This window comes from Cryphonectria parasitica (genome assembly GCF_011745365.1).
Source record: "Cryphonectria parasitica EP155 unplaced genomic scaffold M406scaffold_3, whole genome shotgun sequence".
In the NCBI taxonomy this organism is placed as follows: Eukaryota; Fungi; Ascomycota; class Sordariomycetes; order Diaporthales; family Cryphonectriaceae; genus Cryphonectria; species Cryphonectria parasitica.
Genome location: NW_024468911.1, coordinates 2,781,696 through 2,803,137, shown reverse-complemented (window position 1 = coordinate 2,803,137; position 21,442 = coordinate 2,781,696). Strand labels below are relative to the sequence as shown.

Below are 21,442 nucleotides of genomic sequence, written 5' to 3'. Positions count from 1 at the left end.
ATGAAACCTTCACCTCTGATTGTGTTGCGTCTTATGCTTTCCCAAATGGGTGAAGGAACGAATTTGTGCAAATATTCATAAATCACATGCATAGCGAGCCCTCGGCCGATCCAGTCCGACCAGAGCACAAAATGTAACAAGGGTGGCATAGTACCTCGTTCCTTGTCTAGGTATTATATAGGTCGATACATTTAAACAGACCCTGTTCAATTTTCTTTGGCATTGAATTGAGCATACTCATCCAAGTAGTCATCCATTTCGCTTGAGGAGATTTACATAGATATATTTAGGGTACTATTAATCCATAGACGGTCTCGTAACAGGCGATGACGGCGAGAAATCATTCCAAGTGTCCCTCGCGACGAGCAATTGAACCCAGAATGACTTGTTACATCACCGTCACGGTGACCGGGAATACATGTAACGGCCTCTGATGTTCACCATAGAGGGGGAGTAAACAGATGGACAGCACGATGAGATGAGCACAGATGTTTACCCATCCAGCAGTCGAATTCCAAGCAGCTGATGCATTTGCTGCCGCCTCTATGAGAGACGTTCAGGCTCTTCACTGAATGGTATCAATCCCGTCTCCCTGAGACTCCATCGGCTGGGAGATCACGTAGATTTCTTTCCGTGGGGAGTGCTTCAGCCATCACCCAGCCGTCGCCGGCAGACGGACTGGTGTTCTCGATGCCCCCGAAATGCACACGAGATCAGTCATCATGAAAGTTGCTGTAGTCCGCAGACCAAAGTAATGCAACCAAGACTGGAGAGGCCTCGAGTCCAGCAATATTTCTTTCTCTTTCCTCCGCCTAGATCAACCTCACGACATTCCAAGCTCAGCAACAAGGGCCTTAGCAGCACTCTTCTCAGTAGCTCCCCAGTCAACTCCCTTCAACCTCTCCCCCTGATCTGCCACCTCCCCACCAGTTGACACCAGACCCCATATCTCATCTACCACCGACGTTCTGACGCGCGGCCACGGGTGTACCATCAACGTACCCAGCCTCCTCTTCGCCTCCGAGATACCCTCACTCCTCTTCTGCTCCAACACCGCACTCGCCATCGCCGGCAGGCCGGCAGCATTGTTGTTGCCCATGGCGGCCACCCCGCCGTAGACCTTGATGCAGGCCTCGAGTTTCCGCATGTTGCCGCTCTTGTAGCCGGCCTTCTGGGCCTGCAAGCAGAGGCTCTTCATGTCGACCTTCCTGCTCTGCTGGAAGATGCCCACGGAGAAGAGGAACGCAGTGATTTCGAGCGTGGGCACCGTGACGCGGTCTTGGCCCTGGTGGGATTTCAAGTTCCGGAGGAGCGATGTGCATACGCCATCGAGGTGCTCCTGGCTTGCGGTGCAGTATTCGGTGAGCGCGGCCCGGCTGGCTATCACGAGGTCTTCGTTGCCTGTGTCGGCTGACGTGACGTATCCGGCGAGGAGCTCGTCCATACAGCGATCTGCGTTGGACTGGGCTTCGGTGCCGAATGGCGTCTGGAACCAGTCGCTCTCAAGCAAGTTGAGAAGATACTGAAAATGGGATTTGGAGGAAAAGGTGAGCTTGCCAAGCATCGACGATGGTCTAGAGATAAGTTAGTCATCCGAAAAGAAGAGAGGTTGATCATTCTTGGGGCGCTGATGTACTTACTCTGGCTGTAATGCTACCGCAAGAGTGGCTTGTGCTTCGACTCTCACCCTGTCGAGCTTCTCAGCTGCCAGACGCAGGATCGGCAGAAGTAAGCCACAAACTGCTCCGCTGTGGTTCCCCATCTCTGTACGTGGCTGCTGCATTGAGAGCCAGAGATGTTGGGTAGCCCTGACGGCCTGAAGACGTACATGAGATCCAATATCGCCTCTCGCGGTGGTGGTGTAGTCTTCTAGGCCCGCCGCAACCAGACTGAGGAGCTGGTCCACATTCTGATTCAGCATTTCACTTTGCGCCAGACTCTGCAGTATGGCTGCACGTACGTCAACGTTTGTGTCTTGTGCCCACCGCTCCAGCAGAGGAGCGCATACAGTAGCCGACACTTCTTCAGGTTTCTTGTGCATTGCCACAACCGGATACGCCCTCGTCAAGGCGCAGAAAAGTCCCGCGCCGGTTGCGGAGTGAGATCGTTCACGAATCGTGTCTGCCCATCTTCGGAGCACATGTTCCCGTTGCTGCGGAGAAGAAAAAAGCAGAAGAACGATGGACGCTTCGGAGGCTGCATCGATGACCTCTTGTTCAGTCCTGGCTAGCCACGTGTTGATGAGTTCCCAAGAGGTAGAGAGGATCGTTGAGAGGCGGTCTTGGTTGTGGACTTGCGACAAATCGATTCTCGAGACGACCTCGGTGAACTTGGCCAGGTTTGTTGGAGACACCAGATCCAATCCAGACATCAACAGCCCCTCGCCAACTATAGCATCCAACGATCCGACAGCATCGGCCTGCAGGATGGGAAACGCCGAGATGAGAAGACGGCATATGCCTTCTGCGATGAGTTCTGGTTTTCGAAATGAGGTAGACGCAACAGATTGGAGCATATCAAGCAAAGCATTCTGTCCTTCTTGAACAACGCTGCCCAGACCCGTCGGTAACGTCATTCCAGCCATGCTATCCCTGGCAACTAGCAGAGGGACCTGATCCAGGATCGCGGCAAGACTCACGAGCAGCCCATGTCTCTCCTCCACCTGACGGGTCTGCAGTGCCTTCATAGGCCGCAGGACCCGGTTAATTGATGTCAGGATCACCTCGTCAAGGCGGCTCGACGGGGTCAGGCTCGTCATCTCAGTCATGACAGTTCCGTACGCACGCCCGGCGACCCTGCGAGCAGCAGCATCTGCATCTCTGGCTCCTCTCCAGCCCAGGAGCGCATCCAGTATAGCCTCGCCATATTGCACGTGAAGTTTTGTGGCACGAACGGCCACATCGTGGATTGCTCTTGATCTCCGGGCAACTGCGTGATAGTCCACAGCCTGCACCAGTGCAATGCCATTTTCCACGGTGTCTGGATGCCTGCCGATGAGCTCTTGCAGGGCAGCGGAAGATCCACGCCGAATGTTACCTGCAGGATCTAATGATGCGGCGACGACCAGGTTCGTGGCAATGATTTGCAAGACAGACGTGTTGACGTCTCCAGGAAGTCCGGTGCGTACCGTTTCAGAGGGGACTGCAAGAAGATCCTGGGTCGAGTACCGCCTTGCGAGGGCCCAGATGCCAAAACAAGCTGCATCACGAACGTTGGTACCGACCGAGCCTCCAGAGGGGCCACGTCGTTCAAACGACAACCCGAGTAGTAATGCTCGGATGATGCTGCCCAACTTCACTGCCGGTGGTGAACGCCGGTACAAGAGGTGCGACAGAGTCAGCATCAGCCCATGCCACTCGAGAGGATCGACCGACGTGAGATCTCTCCTTGGCGGCAGAGAAGGCTCCGCAGCATCATTCACCAAGAGAACATTTCTGCTCAGAGACTCCAGCACAGTGTCCACGACTTCTGAGGCCATATAGCTAGGTAGATTCAGAGTCACGATGCTCAAGGCTTTGCTCGCTGAGAATCTGACCGGCGTGTCGTTGTCGGCGAGGCTCTCCAGAAGGTACCCAATTGCCGTCTCAAGCAGCTCGACACCAGCACTGTCTTGTCTGTCTCGCTTCAACTTGGACACAACGATCGACCGTGTGACTTTGACGATGGTCTTTTTCGCCAGGGCAGAAGACTGAACAATCCTCGACATCTCATCGTCGTTGACAGGAATGGCGTTCACGGTGTAGAAGATCGTGGACGAGTATCTCTCCATATCCGACGTCTCAGCCGATGATGCCAAGATCCCAGCTAGAAAGGAAAGCACTCCGATGTATTTATATGGCGACTGGGTCGGCTCATCAGCCCTCGGCCGCAGCCAAAACAGGGCCCACTGGACGAGGGCATGCAGAACACCGAGCTGCTGCATGTCCTTGCGCATCGCCATCCTCACTAGAAGGGCTTTGGCCGCCTCCCGCTCCTTTCCTGGACAGGCCAGGTACTTGACCGCCAAGGGCAGGACCCTGACTGTGATGCCTGGGGTATTGGATGGCCAAAAGAACCCAGGGATGCCAGCCAGATCAACATCCTCCATGTAGACGGAGGAGATGGTCGACAAGTCGAAAGGCGCAAGCATGAGGTGAGAGAGCCATAGAAGCACTATGTAGCGCTCCTCCCAGGCCCAATGGGCTACTAAAGTGTCGTCCGGGCCGCCTTGAGGCTGTCGCTCGGCGTCCTCGAGCGCAGAAAGCAGGAGCTCGAGGTATTTTGTCTCGACGTTCAGGAAGCGCACGATGACCTTTTCGCCGCGAATCTTGCAAAAGGTGTAGATCAGCTTGCAAATCGCCGTTGGCAGAGGCATGAGCAGCGAGGACGCAGCAGAAGCCTCCCTGGTTCGCCTCCGCCTCATCTGAAGGTGCTCCAGGAACGCCTCGGCAAGCATGGGTAGCCATTTTGGCAGATGCGGGTCGAGGAGCTGCGGTAGCTCTTGGAAAGGTTCAAGCAGCTGTTCAATCTCGTCAGCAGGCCCGAGGGAGAGAGAGAGAGAGAGAATCTGCCATGTCACACCACTTTCAAGACTCACATGAAATATCAGATGGTATGCTTCCCTCGACCGCACACGCGAGCGGACGTGGGAGCCGCCTATCCGATCAGGCTTTCGCAGAAATAATCCCAGACTCTGGTCAAAGGCAGTGATGAGCTCGCCAGAGACTCTCTGCAGCTTGATGTCCTGGTCTATCTCTGCAGCATCCATCCTCCAACTGAAGTCGGTCGTCTGTCTGTCTCGATGTCTGCCTGGCGTAGTGGAGCTTTGACGTGAGATGCACTGGGTCGTGCCTGTTCCTTGTCCAGCCAGCGGGTGGTTTTCTTCTTTTTCAAATAAATAAAGTCAAGATATTCCGGCTGATTCTAGTTTCGAAGACAACGACGGAGAGCACATAGTTTGCATACAATCGACTTGGGCTTGGGGAATTGTTGATGCAGGAGCCTGCGGATGAACAGGGGGAAGGTTGACAAGTTGAGTCAGAACCCTAACCCTATGAATAATACCCATTGACGAGCATCTGCACCACAATAGCCCAAGGTCTTCAGCTGACCAACCTACTTATTTTAAGCTCATACTCCTATGAGTATGTTCCAGATCGACGGTTCGTGATGATGCATTTTCCCTGTTGCTATTGATTTTTGTTGCTTTTTGTTGTATCTAAGTTTTTCCATCTTCCGTACTTCCATCTACAACTCCGAGATATCATCTATGATAGCAGTATGAAATACTCTGATGCTGCATAATTATTTCTCACAGATTTTAAATAATGAACACAAAGGGTCACTTTGTTTGTACTCTTCGCTATGTTTGACAGACATATTCCAAAACCAGTAATAATATAAAGATACTCAGGAAACCGCCACGGCAGCAACGAGCGCGTCCAAGGCAGAGCTCTGCGTGCTCGCAATGGGGTCGCCGCCCGCAGACGGAGGACCTGACCAGTCGATACCCAAGTAATTGGAGCTGTTCCTATCATTATCCCAGATCGAATTGGCATTGTCCAGGATGAAGGTCTGGAACTCGTCCTTGTCCACTTGAGCCTGCAGATACTGCAGGTTGCGCATGAAGACGCCTGCTCATGGAGAATATTATTAGCCAGCTGAAGTAATGCCGAGGAGGAAATGGGAATAATAACAATGAATGATAGTAATACTGATTGTCTGCAGTTGAAGAAGAAAAAGAAGAAAAAACCACTACAAGAAAAGCAAAGAGGCCAAACGTACCTTTGAACTGAGAGCCATCACCTCCACAGTTGGGCTCGCAGCCGTCGTGCAGTATACCATCCACAGTCAAATTTTGCATGGCGGCTTCTGCAATCGCGACGGCCTCGGTGAGCAGCGTTTCGTTGCCATTGGCCCTGTATAATTCCGCCAAGCCGCCGAGTATCACGCCCTGGTTGTAGCTCCACACAGCCGCCCCGTTGTTGACACACGTTCCGTCCGAGTTAATAGTGAGGCCGTCATTGATGAGGTGGTCACTGTTGATCATGCCGCTGCTCAGAAACCACTCCCACTGCTCCTCGGCAATGGCGAGATATGTGCCCGGGTCGGACGCGCGGTTGGCAAGAGAGGCTGCCACGGCGAGGTAGAGCTCGTTCGCGATGGCGTTCTTGTACGTCCTGTCCTTGCTCCACCATATGCCGCCACCGCATGTGGCGTTGACGCCGCCCTCCATGTCGGCGAAGATGCTCTCGGCCATGGACAGGTACTCGGCAGTGCTGGTGACGTCGTATGCCTTGATCCAGGCCAGAGCCCACCAGCCCTCGTCGTCATAATAGTCGTTGAGAAATCCGCTGTATCCGCGATCCACCACGTCGGATGAGCCGGTGGTCGATCTTTGCTGTGAGGTCTCGGAGTGGGACTCGACGATGGGCAGACTATGGCCTCGTGCCATGATCATCTTCCGCACCTTGGAAGATGTACTCAGCTGGGCTTGGGTGAAAGTGTTGGAAAAGACGTTACTGAGCCCGAGTTCCTCTGCTGAGCCCGAGTCGACGGAATAAAAGTCGCCCAAAACAGTCAGGCAGTTGGCTGAGTTCCACCAGCCAGTGGTGAGCCATAGTCCTCCTGCATCGTCATACCAGGTCTGCAGCGCCTCGATTGCGGCGACTGTCCACTCTGTGTAAGATGCTCCGGCAGTGGACGTGGCCTGGGCAGAGGTGGCGGCTGAGGCTATGCTCGCCACAGTGCTCACAGTTGCTGTAGGCAGGGCCAAGAGTCTCGACGAGTAGCCTGGTGCACCTACAGCCACCGAGCTGAGAAGTGAAGGGGCCAGGAATACCCATGACCAGAGATCTGAAGAGCCCAACATGTCTGAAAGGAAGGACGAAACACGATCTCTCGACTGCAATATCCAATGAGTAAGGGAAGAACAACAGTTGTTGGATGGACCGTGTCCTTCAAAAGCTCCGACGAAAAGAATGACGAGAAATGCACAGAGGATACTAAAACCTGTAAACCTATAAGTGAAGCAACTTCGAGAAAAGTTGTAATTTTGTACACAAACCTCCTGGCGACGACGATTAGGCTGCTGCTTATTGCCAGGATTGGGGGCTGAGGCGAAGGCCATCTCGAAACCTATTTCAAGAACAACCTATAATACCAATCTTAATTTTGATCCTCCTTAATAGCATTAATTGTCGAAGAAGACTTGCACAAGAGTCAGTATGTGGCCCATTCATTTCATGAGTCCGAATGCAAAGTCCGCATGCCACTTGCGAACATAGAGGCAAATTATAAGCCTGATACGACAACACATTTCCGGTTGAAAGGGTCATGTCAGTATGCATGCAGACGGTCGCAATATATGAATGCCTCCAGCCAAGTAGAGTGGGCATGTGGAGAAAGAGCACCTCTCCACCGTAGACACGCACGCACTCAGCTGTGCAGATCTCTCTTGATAATCCAAGGAGTGGACAGGCACCACACAAAATTCGAGGTTTGCCACGCTGGTGCGCCATCTCAAGTGCACTTGGAACAGCAGTGTGGTAGGACCCGAAATGCCGGCCAATCTGGGGTCACAACCTTAGGTGATGGGACTTATGGTTACACCAGTAGATCGGCGCTTCAGACAAGATCCGGATCCCCGTGACGATGCGGCCATATCCCCGGTCCTTGTTGTGGAGATTTTGTTCGGACTTCCCCAGATCCTATGGTCAGATTTGCGCGGTGGCCTAGCCACATATGACAACCTAATTTTTCCAAGCCCCAGCCTACAGGATGCCAATCCAGTTCGGTGTCTTTGATTGGCAGATGCTCAAAGATGCCTCTGGTTTCTACAACTGTCTGTGCAAGCTCTAGCCGAGAGAATCCGCCAGCTGGAATGTATTCCTTGAAACTCGAGAGAGCCTACCTTAGCTGGATGCTGACATCTGAGTGCCCTGGTCTTTCATTGGAGGCCAGTCTGGCGAGCGTCTTCCCTAGCCAGCCCCTCCATCTGTAGGTGACAGTGGGGAGAATTTTGCCAGTTATTCTGTATAACCCCAGAGCTTATAGCCCCAAGAGGAGTCAGCCCTGGTTCTCATGCGAGATCAAAGAAAAATATGGTTGAAAGTGGCAGACTTTAAAAAGCGGCACTATTCTTATTATAACTTATAAGGTACGGGCTGCGGTTTCGCTGTCGATTTAGAATCTACATGAGCCTTTATCATCCAAAGTCACACCCTGCCTTTGTTCAGATCAACAATCGACTTTATATGCTATGACACTGGCTGTGATTTATCTGTGAAGCGTCGGTACAAGATATCCTCACCAAGGACTTGCAATCTGGTTCGGGACGCATGCGGTGCTCTTTCCTCCCATTTCTTTTCCCTTTTGGTGTTCACACTACCGAACTACCAGGTGCAGGAGGAGCGTCGGGTGTGTGGGACGAAAAGACCAGTGGGCCTTGAGTTGTCCTTCCGGTAGAAAAATGAGCGTTCGATTAGAAATTATAGTATGTGATAAGTAGCAAAGTAATTATCAGCAACTTTTACTAACATGCCTAGCTCTAGCCCAATACCTCATACAATACGCTCAAATGCTTGTCCCCTCAAGTATGAGAATATGCCCACGATATCTCAATATGTCAAGAAGGACAAAAGTATAGGCAGAGATCGCAAGCAGAACGAAGAGCATTGTGAGTGACTACAGCTGGATGGCAACGCTTGCCTTGAAAGAGGGCGAAACCTTCTGAATAATATCTTGCTGCACAATGTTAAAAATATTTACTCCAGTACTATCCTTCTTGATTTGAACATTGGAAACAGACGCGTTTGAGAAACTCAATTGATCAAGATATTGTGTGTATGTTTTCTTTTCTTTTTGAGAGTCTTCTTCAAGGAGACATGTAAGCTCTACAACATGCGAAATGGCGAACAAATTCTCCAAACCCAGACTTATTACTTATTAGCCTTTGTTTACCTCAATTGGCTGCTGATGTCTATTACCTACTAAGTAGGTAAATGCTGTAAGATTCCTTGCCAATTCTTCTACCGAAACTCGAATCAATAGAAGTACTTATGCAAGTAGTTCTTCAGTAATCAATTAAATAATCTAAAAAAGCCCGCGCGTATCCAATCAGTAGTTAAACAACTAGATAATATTATCATCTCGCACAACTCTATCAAGTTGCTCAGCTACACGTAGTCGGTTATGAAAGTGCTGTGATTCTGGAGCCAACCACTTATACTGAATCTCACTTTGCGAACTACTTAACGTATCTACTACTTGGAGATAGGTCATTAACTTTGCCTTTGTGGTTCCTCTCATCGGAAACCTTACTACTGAGGCAACTCTGCCGATCCCCAATTACGAACCATTCATTATCATTTACGCCGCCTTGTACTTTCTCTACGAGCGAGCCTTTTTGCAATGCATTAAAAGTATCTTATTATCCCTCTTAATTTCTACTTTTTATGTCTCTTCCTAATACATTGGTATGATTGTATTAGGTTTCGCTCTCTCGATTCTTGCTGCACTTGAACCATCAGTCTGTCTGTTTGACATCGTTCACCGCAGAGATAATATCCAGGCTTAATTTCGTACAACAAACGCAAACAACTCTAATCACTTTCCTACATATAGCTCAATGGGGCGGTATCAATTCGCGAAGCGGAACACAAGTTGAATCAGGAGATTTCTCCTCGTAGTTCTTCCATGTACGAAGAGCGGATTCCACAAGTCAGTCTTTGGACACACACTCTCACACGCTGGGGTATGCTCATTAATTATGATATTTACACTGGTACTTAAAGAGGCTGGAGGCAAGATAATTACCATCTAGGCTAGGTCTGAGGTGATGACTGCCTCGAAGTCTCAACGAGGCCCTCAGTCCGGAGCATCTCGCTCACCGGAACGCAGATAACAATCCAGCCTCCATGCGTCCAAGAGACCACAAATTCAAACCATCCGCCTGGATTCCCAACAACTATTGGCGAGAGCATGGGCAGTGTTTCCTGCGGCTTTCAAAAGAGCAGGAGGTGCCAATGCAGGTGTGTCAAAGGTCCAAGCCTCATGCAGACAGACGCTCGCCACCCGATGCTCCTGGGCTGCCCGCCGTGCCCCAGCCTTAGCACTCACACAAACCTAAACACACACACATAATCCACGCTTCACCACCGGCAAGATCATGATCCTGAGACATGCCATGCAAGACATACAGGGTCTCTTCTAGGCCTAGCCCGACGAAAGTCAATCGATGCCTCTACCCGTTACACCCCCTCCAAAAGCTGGTCCACCATGCCCCTGGCGGGAAAATCCCCGTGCCGTGCCCCCCTAGTAACGGCAACCCTCTCCCGGTGGCGCTGGGTCCAGACCAGTGTGGGGGTGAGGCTCCTCCTTGCAGAAACCTATACATATATAGTATGCTTGAGAGGAGCTCTCATCGCAAGAGCTTCTACAGCTTGCGATTTGCTTGGGGCCACCCTCTATCCTGCTGCTTTCCCTGAATCGCTAACCCGAGGGACCCTAGCTGAGAATCTCTCCTTCTTCCCCTTCTTCGTCCAAGCGAGGTTTGCTTTGCCCCTTCCCGTTCGAGGGCGAAAGACACCCGTCTGCAGGTCTCACCTGAGAGAAGGTGTGGGGGGCGGGGGGGCAGAGCTGCCACACGCCTCACCGCATCTTTCGAATCTGTTTGAGATGATCAGATGTTAATGACGACGACGGTCTCGCAAAGATGTTGCCTCATTACTCTTTGTGTGTATTAGGGGAATAGATAGAAAGAAGGATAAAGAAGAAAGAAAAGAAAAACAAGACGTAAGGATTTGTAAGCCCTTGAGCAGATAATCTCGACGTGGAAGGACTAGAACGAAGGGGCGATTCGGCTCGTCCCTGGTACCTAAGCAGGATATTCTCCTCCTTTCTCCTGATTCGTATCTCAAGATCGAAGATTACTCATTTCAAGACGTCACCGTCCCTGCCAGTCTGAAATGCACTGCGATAGCCCCCTTCCTTGACCAAATCTGAAGGACGGAAAGCACGACTTACTCGATGCACCTCGGATGGTAGCAGGCTCCTGCACCCATACTAGGTCACGAGATAGGGATCGCTCGCTTGTTTCGACCGCATATATTACGAAGGCTAATGCTGAAAAACGACCGAGACGTCAGTACTGCAGAACTTTGTAGGTAGACGGACGGACCGCATAAGGACGACTTACTTACTGAGGAGGGAGTTTGTGTGTTCTCTCTCGGCTAATGAGCGGTGGTTTGTGAGATGATGGCAACCATTTTCTGTGGCTCTAAGCCCCTCGACACCAACTGGGAAATGCGGTGAGAAACCACTGGTCTAGCGAATGGACAGTGTCTTGTCCCGTGTCTCTTGTAATCGACACTGAAGCATGGTAGTTGAGGGTAGATCCCTTGTACATTGCTTTTGCGACCAGCCGTCCTGTCCACAATTAATATCGTGAGGCGAAATTAGCTTCGCCTAAGCAGGCGCCCATGATGAGGCCATGGATTTCAAAGCTGAGATGGCAGGCTGAGAGTAAAAGCGCACCATACACTTTAAAATTTGGCTTATTGGACGAGCGACAGAGAACCCGAAACGACTCTTGGAGGACTGTGCAAAGACGTGCAAGTGGACAGCTATGTCTCCCTTGCCTGTACCGAAAGGCTTCAGAGGACCAGACAGAACAACTGAGTCGGAGATCTCGATTTCGGCGGTGAGATTTTGGTTGTACAGTTGAGACATTGCGAGAAAGGGTGATTGATGGCTGAGAGATGTTGCAGGTATAGGATTTGGGAAGTATCTGCCAGGACGGTTTTTGCCCCTTTTTGCCCCTCCGCTCTTCAGAAATCAACATGGGTATCGCAAGGAACCCGAGGTAAAGAAACATACATATGATCAGTCGCGTCTATAATAAATTAACGATCTTGTCTGAACAAGGAGATGTCACGTAACACCGCATGCGGATACTCGTTTATTCCCAGCAAACTGGATGTAGTGATACGAAAAGACCAAGTCCAATGTACTATCAGATGAGGAGGATTCGCCCTGAAAAGTGGGAAGCCAATGTCGGGCAACAGAAGGGAGAAACACCCAGTAATTAGCAAGATGAGGACTGCAGGGAGGTATATGGTGGCTTCGAGTTTGCACCTCAGTCTCGGCCTCGCGGGCTACGCATCAAGTCTTCTGGTGGAGTCCCAATATCTACCTCGCTCGCATAAGTAGATTATTTCGAGAATTTACCACAAGCGACCTCGAGAGCAGTTGACAGAATGCGAAGCTCCGTCATGTCTGCAAAAAGAGCCAGTTGAGGTATATCATGTTCTCACAACGGACACTGCTGTTCTGTCTCGTGCGAGGTGTCACATAACAGGAAATGGACTCGATCGAAAATGTGATCCGTCACCTCATCTAGATCGGATCCATGACGGTATTGAACAAGCGAGCATCTCCTCGCTTGTGCAAGGATGAGCATATGGGAAGTCGATCAGGTACATGCATGAGTGGACGGTGAGATTATAAGAAGAAAGAGCTATAAGAACTACGTGTCATCACCAATGTTGGTTCTTCCCTGTGACGAGATGAAAAGAATGGAAGGACAAGGGAAAAATGAAAGAGTAATAGAAGAAGGAGATAAAGAGGGCCTCGATACTGCCCACCTGTTTGACCATGGAGCCAAGTCAATAGAATCTCATCCCAGATTGCCTTCCCTGCTCAAGTTGCAGTGAAGTCTGTAGCAGGGAATCATGCAACCAATCGCTTTTATCTCGATCTCGACAGTGATCATAGAGTCCTGACAAAGAAAGACAGCGGAGTTTCGATGACTGAGACCTGTAATAGATGCAGAAGTTTGCGCTGCTATGCCGCATGTGTCAATGGCGCACCAGTTTGGACTCCGCTGGTACTGTGAGAAATATATGTCGAGACCGAGTAGTTGGTGCATACAAAAGACGAGATAATGTTTGTAACTGCTAGGTTCAGACAAGCGCCAAAATGTTCCCGCTAGGTAATCTGTGGCAGGCAAAAAGAAGAGAAAACGATGGTGGTGTGCAGCCCGTGCAGGCCCACTAATGCACCTCGAGGGGTGACAAATGGTCCAGTCGTGGTTGAAAAAAATTTGAGACTAGTCGATGGTTCATGTGGATGGTGCCGAAGGAGGGGGATCAAGGACAAAACGGTCGCAACCGACAACCGCATTGCAAAGAAAGTTCAGATAGATTGGCACCGCAATAGCTCGATCCTCCCACATCCAGTGAAGTGCGGTGCCCCAGGGAACGGAAAGGAAAGGTGATCGTCATTATCTCGCCATTCACGACGCCAACTTGCTCCTCTTGGGATCCTGCCGCTGCTCCCGCAGCTCAATGAAAAAGAGTGGTACCTGACCTACTCCTGCCACCCCCCTTGTGAATCGTCGTCATCCCCCTCTCCCTATTTAAATTATCGTTGATCTGTGAAAATAATCATGTCAGCCAGTGCACCGCATACTACTCCTCCTGGTGGAGTTACGTGGATTGGGACGATGGAGACAGCTTAAGGAAGGGTAAACCTACAGTCGCCGGATTGTCGGGACATATTGTCGGGACATATTGTCTGGGAAGATGTCCAGAAAATGACCCCCACGCCGACTAAAGAAGCAGCTGCGGGTAGGTTTTGCAGACCACACACCATGGGTAGGAGGTCCGATGCAGCCACTCCAATCGACAGTGAGAGTCATTGTCCCTTAAGAAGTCAGTGTGCAGGCACGGCAGGTGTGTAGCTTGCAGTATCGACATTCGAAAATCATGTACAATGGCCCCGTGTGACAGAGGTTACAGTGCCATACAACCAAGGTGCTGTCTGATTTGAGGACCTGGAACGCGTGGGCACAAATCGAATGGATGGCCATTGCAGTGCTCTTTCTTCTTTTTTTATTTTATTTCTTTTGTCGAGTTTTGGTTGTTTTCGAAAGACCAAAAGGCTGCTGCCTGAACGAGCTGGTAGCTGGTACGGTGGTATCGACACACACACAGAGAGAGAGATAGAGAAGGCGCAATGGAGAGACAAGGAAGGGGCAGTCTCTTGAAGTCGGGAAGGAGGGAAGAAAAGAGGCGGCGGGGCGGTCAAATAGTGGAAACCCCTACGTAGTGATATTTCTGGGGTCAGTGCAGATCGCGGTCAATGCCGGGGAGGGTATATAGTTTCCTCGAAATATCTCGACAGGGGAAGCCTGACTTAATCTGGACCTTTGTCTTGAACTGTGACCTAGTCAGTGACGGCCCCAATGTCGCTTCTGAGGAGAGGAAACGAGACAAGCACTTGTAAGGGTATACAACGTGAGCAAAGGAAGAGCCAGAGGTCAAGTCGGAACTTCTATGATACCATCTATAAGTACAAGCGACGGATCGATTCAGAAAGAATATGTGTACTCGCATTGCGAGAAAGTAGAAGTGGAGCGTGAACGTGGAGAAGAAGTCACTTGACCTTCCTTTCATCCGTTGATGCTAGTAATGTTTTGAGATACAGGAGCACAACGAGTACAAGTCTTTCAAGGTTGAGTACAGCAAAAGAGGTTTTAAGTTTATGGGAAGCTCAGAAAAGAAGCGGAGACCGGTAAGAAGACTTACGTTTTTTGCTATCGGCGACTCGTTCGTTTGTATAGGGCTGCAGCAAGGGAACCTCCGATGGGGACAGTGGTGCGAGGTACTTGTGAGATGATGAACTGTAACGAACGAGGCTCTCCGTATGCTCTGCCAGTCGGATTCCCAGGATCGAAATCGTAATATTTAGGGTTTCGTGACAAGAGATTTAAGTTCACGATCAAAGTGGGGGAACAGTTATAGTGATAACAGCAAAGACAAAAGATCCTGGCGACGAGCCACGAGACCTTGAGAGGCCCAAGCGAGGAGGGGAGGCCCACGGATTTTATTCCCTTCCTTGCTCGCGTAGACGCATGTATGTGAGTTGAAAAGGAACCCGGCTGGACCGCAAGCGATCCGCGGCGGTGGTGGGGTCGACCGATGGCAATATGTATGCACCTTGATGCACCATTTCCTGGCCAGTCCACGACAGCCGCATCATTTGCCGATGAAAGCCAGCCAGTGTCGTCAGATTCCCTCATGATGGAGGAGCGGCAATGAGCCTTTGTAGCACAGCAACAAAAAAAGAAAAAGGAAAAAAAGGAAACCTCGGTGAGAGCACGCGGGCGAGGAAACTGGCTGGCACTTGCTGCGATGGTACACACTGAACGCAACACGATACTGGATGGTAAAAGATATAATGGGGAGAAGAAGGTTGAGATGATTGGTAGAGTGAACTGCACAAAGACAGAGAAAGGACGAGGTACGTTACTGGCCTGAGAGACATGCAAGAAGTAACAAATACAAGGCGCAGTATGTGATAATTTTGTTGAGTAATTAATTACTTACTTTGGGTCGTGGTGAGCCGGTACATGCTCATGTACATGCAATGCAGTGCTTGGAATCCTTGATCGAAAAGGAAAAAGACCACCATGGTCGGCGCCCTCCCTGGGCACATATCGGGGGATTGCGCCCTTGCTGAGGTACCTATTACATAGTAGTCTATGGGATACCCCTCTTTAGATCAAGCCTTTGCGACTTTGCTCTTCTCATCATGATGAGTCACCCTGTCATTGAGAGGAAAAAGGGGTGGGGGGAGGGAAAGGTCGAAGGACGGTGCAAGAGTAAGGCTGAGGCTCGGAGGGTAAGGGGGAAAAAAGGCATCTGGTGGCCCAGTCGGATCCAATCTGGGCTATGTTATATTTTATTCCTGACATGTTTGACATTCCGCTGTCAAAATGTGGGCTGCCGCGGCCACGGACGCAAGCGTTCAGCAAGAAGTCCTTGCTTAAGAGGCAGGATTGAAGCTGTGGGCATTGTAAGGACCGAGCTACGGACAACACAACTGTGTGCTCTACTCCCCTTGTCCGTTTGTGTTTGTTTTGCATGATCCTGCCAAATTAGATCAAGGAGTTGTTCAGCGAGCAAAGTAAATGCCGTCCGTTCTAGATAAAGCACCAACTGGTCATATGAAGAATTGTCATATGCTCGCTCGCAATCCTCAGACCGAGGTGCGGACCTAGCGAAACTCTATTATGATACCGAGCATCTTGTTGTTCGACTGTGCTGCTCTCGCACCTCCCAGTTGCCGAGAGCAGATGCTACGTAGTAGATGGTTGTTGACGTGCCATCTCATGATCCTCGCACGAGGGTCCCTTGCTGGCACGCACGAGCTTCCCGGACCATTCGCATTTCCGGAGAGAGGCTTTGAGAGATGGGAAGAGTGCTATTTCTGGGACGCAGGACACAAAACCCACTGCAAAATGTTTTCCATGCATGAACCGCGCGCCAGCCTACGCCGTAGGATGCAGACTGAGCACTTCCAGTATTGTACATCAAGATGGGCGTGAGGCGTTCAGGACGATCATCTTGAACTGAAGATCCCTGGACAAATATGACAGGCTGCAACGGGGTTCCCCTTGCCGGCACCTCTCCCCCTTCTTGTAGGCTCAGGAGTCCCGCGGGTGTGGTGTTTCTGGATCTGTATCACGGGTCCAAGTTGGCGAGGACTCATACCACTGGAGACACATGCTGCAGCTGATGCGAAGAGGAAGGTGGGTCAAGGTGGGAATACTTCTTCCAAGGGGCTTGCTCGAGTTGCCCGGAAGAGGAAGGGCTTTTTCGGGGTGGTGTGACACTGTCCAATATACCTTGTTCGCATGCTCAAACAGGTATCAAATAAATAAGAGAGAATCGGAGTCACGAACGATGTATGAAAGCTTAAAAATAAATTAAAATATGAATACGTCCAGTCCAAAGGGGGAAAGGGAAGAGAAAGTAAAAAGTTCGACAGCACCTAATACTATTGGCAAGAGTGACCCTCCAGGGTACATTAGTGCCATGCAGTGTCGTCCGTAAACGGCGAGCAGCTCTCATCCTTGCAGGAGCGGTACATCCCGGTTGGGTGGGCTAGGTGCGTTCCTGGGGCTCCTTCCGGCTGGGATGCTGGGGTCAGGGTTCTGGCAGGTGCATGTGCAGGTGCAGGTGCAGGTGCAGGTCTGGGCACGGTGGATACCGGGGAGGAGTGACGGGCCCCGTTGGCACTATTCGTTACTGGGCGTTTTGGTTTCTCTTGTCACTTGTCAACCCCCACAAGCCCACTTGCAGATGGCAAACAGGGGGGGGGGTTCAGTGGTATGGATGTTGGGGTTCAGCATTTTGGGTGTGGCTATGCTGTTATTCCCGAAGCGAGCCCTTTTCTTCTCTTTTTCCCTTTCCTTAACACAACAACAATCTCATGAGCCAATTATGCTTTACACTTGGCCTTTGATTGACAGTATGGCAAAGTGAGAGCAGTCGCTGCTGCCAGCACATCTTCCAAGACCACACCTAAAAGACCCAACAAAGCTCGTTCTTCTTCCCCACGTCATGATCTGAAAAGAGCTGTGTGATCAACCAAGCCCCCTCCCCACCCCCCCCGTCCCACAGTCGAAACACTTACTTGGGTACATGATATGAATAGTGTATCGAGTACAACGCTGATTTCGCTGACCGCATAAATACACAGGGTGCAGATGGCGTACACATTTTCGCACTCCAGTTGCAGCCAAGACTGCATGAACGAGAAGCCCTTTAGCTCTTCTTTTTTCTCCTTCTTCTGAGAGTGCTTTCTCTGATCTAGGAACGACCAATTTCCAGCACGCCAGCACCCTTCCTGTCGTTTGTTTCATACCCCTGTGTTCCTGGCTAAAAACTTCTCTGTCAGCCTGACCATGACCGACTATCGTCCCTTTTGCCGCCTCGACGGACGAGAACGTTTTGTGCCTAACATCTATCTATCTGCTGCTGCCTGACTTCCGGTGCCTGATGTCAACAAGTCTGGCATCTGGGGGCCACTGCACCTGACAGGGGCCGGGTTCTCACCCGTGCTTGGCGAACACCACGCGTTCCTTCGGAATATATCCGACAAGGCTTCGAGACTAGTACCACGGTACAGACGGTCCAGAACCCCCCTCCCTCTCCTACGAATTCAGAAAGCTGCTGCTGGCTGGGCCAGCGTTTCGCCACATTCCGGGGCGGCCACTGCCTGGTTGCGATGCCGATCGAATCATGGAAGCGGGGACAGCTACCGCAAATCCCGAGCAACTCTATCTCTGCGCGCGCACGTATCCTATAGTATACCATCAGCATTGTCCTGTGTGATTGCGTGGCTCTTATGAGGAGAGGCGAAAGCATCTGGCCTCTCCTTGTGCACCCCTGCGCCGGGAACACCTCAAATAAGAAGAGCTGGAACAGTACTGATAGGGCGCCATCATAACATGGTGAAGCTCAGCGCGGAAGAAGCTATGCTGCGAAGGCGCATTCCGCGACGATCACGAGGGGCACGGCTCATAGGTTAAATTTCAAGGAGACGGCTCCCGGCGGGCCAATATCCCCTGTCCGCATGCATGCGTCTAAGCGTGGCCATCTGCAGCGCTTCACGATCCTTAAAAGCTGCCCGACGATCTCTACCCTGCACGTCCGTCAAATGTCACTCCTCATCCTTCAAGGGTTCTGGGGGCGCCTAGACTTGAGGCTCTCGGCTACCTCCGAGCACCATATCTAGTCCTCCTCACAACTAGCTATACGCTAACGGGCTAGAATTAGAGGTGGCCGTAAAAGAAGAGGAAAAGAAAAAGGTCAGCATTCTGTCAAGCTGTCTAGAATTCCTGTCCACGCACAGGGGTGGCCGGAATAAATCAATGTCGACATGTGTGGTCTCAGCCGTGCTGCATTTTCTTCCCCTCCTACCCTGGTTGCTCTCTTACACAGACCCAGTACGTTGGGCATCAATGCGAGCTGGGTCTTGTGCTGGTCGACGTCGGGCGAGAAACTAGCAGTTGATGGCAACTTGGCCGGTCCTTTAATCAAAAGGTTTGATAAATCGGATTGACACGCAATAGCATCGATCAGTTGATGCAGCTTGTTCTCGGGTACGGCACCCTACCCTTTCCAATCATACACCACGAGCGTGCGGGGGGTGTCTCATCTACCACGACAGCGTTTCTCACACAACGGGGCACAGTGTCTCGTGAAAAAGCTAGGTTGAGGATTTGCGGATAGGCGCACGAATCACGTTGACAAGAGACGAATTGACCAAAAATGATTGGGGTAAAAAGACATAGAAAACGGTGGCCACACCACTTCCCGTGTGTCCTCCTCCTCCACCAGCCTGTAGTATGAGGAACCAACGTCCCTTCTCATGCATAACCCAATACTAATTTGGAACAGCGTGACATGAGCCTGCAGACCGGTGGTCATCGAAAACTTGCAACCTGCACCATCTGTGTCATTTGTGACGAAAAGTGAGAGGGCCGAGCTTGGACGCGGCTTACCTCGCTGTGGAAGAGGTGGCACAATGCGACAACCACCTCCCTTCCCCCCTCCAAGGTCGCTTCTTGAGACCTGAGAGGCCAGTTGCGGCTCACCGGTCGTCCTCGAGTACACACCATCATCATGGCCACTCCTGCAGCCGTGTCCTCATCTAGAACTAGCTCGCTAATAACGATCTAGATGAAGGGCCTTCTAGACCACCTCCTCAGGTCAGCGTGGTCAACTATCGGGCAGATCGAAAGCGAGGTACTCCTCTAAAGAAAAGCAACACGACTGTTTCACATGTGACTTGAACTTGTCTTCGTACCTGACTGGCATCACTGATCAGCCAAAACTTCTCGTGAATAGAAAGGATGGGGAGGGGAGCAGAACGCCACCCAGGTCAGCAATTAGCCGCCCCCCCCTCCCTTGTTCCCGAGAACATCGGAGCATGTACAGTACTGGCGGCACGGCCCTCGCTTCAACGTTGTAAGTTGTCAGATTTTAGCTCAGCCCAGGAGTAGTATGTTCACTCATTTTGCGACTTCATACCCTCGTTACCGGCCTTTTGTCACGAGAACTCGTTTGCGAGAGCTTTTATCCGGTGCCTCATCGTGCTCGCCTGATATGGTTACACTTTGCATTAAATTTGATGCTGGCACGGGAATACCCTGAACATCCTAATGGTCTCAGTCACAGCAGGGACAAAGAGACAGAGAGGAGGAGAGAAAGACGCTCAGGCCAGGTCTGTCCTGCCAAATCCCCCCCCCCTCTCTCCCATGGAAACCTATGCGAGCTCGAACATTTCTCCTGAAATTGGGAACAATAACCGGCCCTCCTCGTCATCACTTTGATTCTACCTACTGTGCAATAGTTATTGCCTTTGTTCCTGCCAGGGTAAGCGACAAACCGTACTCGGGACGAGATGGCTTCGGGCTGTTCAGGTACGTGGTATCAATGACACAGTAGTATGTTCGTAAGTGCGTGTGCATATAATATTGACAGCTGGCGGTGAGCCCAACAAAAACCTCCCATCCTCAACCCCACTCGCGCCTACATGCTCCATAGCCGGTAACGTAAGGAACAACGTCATCCGTTAGGATACTTGTTTTTGGAAAGAGACTTCCTTTGCCCAAGTAGGCCTCATTGGGACATTTCAGCTGCAAAGCTGTTCAATGTACATTAAAACAGGGAAGCGTTATCGTTCCTCTCGCCCCGCCGCCTCGCTTGGAAAGAGCAGGATGATGATGATGATGATGATGATGACGACGATGATGACCCCAAGACTTGCTTTTGCTGCGTGCATGCCTTACACACGCCCATCACATCACATCCAACCCCCCACAAAAAAAGCATTCCTCATGACAATAGGATATCACACCAACTGGCCACTATTCAAACGCGTGAACTAGCCTGGGCACCCTCTTTGAAAGCCGGTCGAGGCCCTTGTTTCTGCCCACAGTAATGGTGCAGACTCCCCGCTCCTAGGATATGACATCTCATATTTCGAACCCCCCAAATTTCCCTCAAGAGACAACGGACAAGACATGTCACCTCCCTCAAAGGGCCACGTATCTCTCTCCCTCTCCGTCTCTCTCTCTCTCTGTGTGTGTGTGTGTCTTTTTAAGTCGCGTGGGCAATCTCGACCCCGCTCAAGGCTTCCAGGGGCTCGACACCAGCATCAGGCGACCGGTGAAAGATCATCTCCAAATTCAAGATAGCGTTTTCTTCTTCTTCTTCTTCTCCTTGGGCTCTCGAAGAGAGTATAGAGAGCGAGAGAATGTGTGTGTGATACCCACAAAAGAAAAGAGGGGGGGGGGGGAGACTTGTTTTGTGTTTGTTTCCTCGTCCGTCTTAGGATCTAGAGGAAAGAAAAAGAAAGAGAAGGACATGGGAGAGGGAAAGAAGGAGAATGAAGGGAAGAAGACGAGGACGGAGAGAGAGAGAAAAAGAAGAAGGGCCTGCCAGAGACGTGATAGCGGACGATTTTGTATCTAGGTGAGAATCTTGCCACATTGAGCCTCGCCGCCAATTCAAACTTGACCAAGCATGTTCGGCAAACATTGTGCACGCGTCCCGCCTAGGTCAACAAACGAAAAATCTTGGTTCGCTTGGCCCCATGTGGGAGCTAT

General features: G+C 51.0%; 4 protein-coding genes across 4 annotated transcripts; 1 reads left to right on the top strand and 3 right to left on the bottom strand.

Annotated features, from left to right (window-relative positions):
• Positions 1-823: 823 nt before the first annotated feature.
• Positions 824-4,747, bottom strand: M406DRAFT_38921 (uncharacterized protein; the record flags this gene model as incomplete). Its single annotated transcript, XM_040924080.1, has 3 exons — positions 824-1,574; positions 1,641-4,498; positions 4,577-4,747. The coding sequence occupies 3 exons, from the start codon at positions 4,745-4,747 to the stop codon at positions 824-826; spliced, it is 3,780 nt and encodes a 1,259-aa protein (XP_040778411.1).
• Positions 4,748-5,400: 653 nt separating this feature from the next.
• Positions 5,401-6,670, bottom strand: M406DRAFT_31483 (family 76 glycoside hydrolase; the record flags this gene model as incomplete). The annotated part of the gene is made up of 2 exons (XM_040919321.1): positions 5,401-5,615; positions 5,764-6,670. Coding segments are annotated over 2 exons (1,122 nt in total), but the record flags the coding sequence as incomplete, so codon positions are not given.
• Positions 6,671-13,699: 7,029 nt separating this feature from the next.
• Positions 13,700-13,849, bottom strand: M406DRAFT_244428 (uncharacterized protein; the record flags this gene model as incomplete). Its single annotated transcript, XM_040916260.1, has 1 exon — positions 13,700-13,849. A coding segment is annotated over one exon (150 nt), but the record flags the coding sequence as incomplete, so codon positions are not given.
• A 4,851-nt stretch (positions 13,850-18,700) lies between these two features.
• Positions 18,701-20,325, top strand: M406DRAFT_328527 (uncharacterized protein; the record flags this gene model as incomplete). The annotated part of the gene is made up of 8 exons (XM_040920338.1): positions 18,701-18,775; positions 19,230-19,303; positions 19,541-19,577; positions 19,680-19,712; positions 19,770-19,799; positions 20,004-20,055; positions 20,185-20,254; positions 20,316-20,325. 8 exons carry the CDS (start codon positions 18,701-18,703, stop codon positions 20,323-20,325), a joined length of 381 nt encoding a protein of 126 aa, XP_040778408.1.
• Between the last annotated feature and the right edge of the window lie 1,117 nt (positions 20,326-21,442).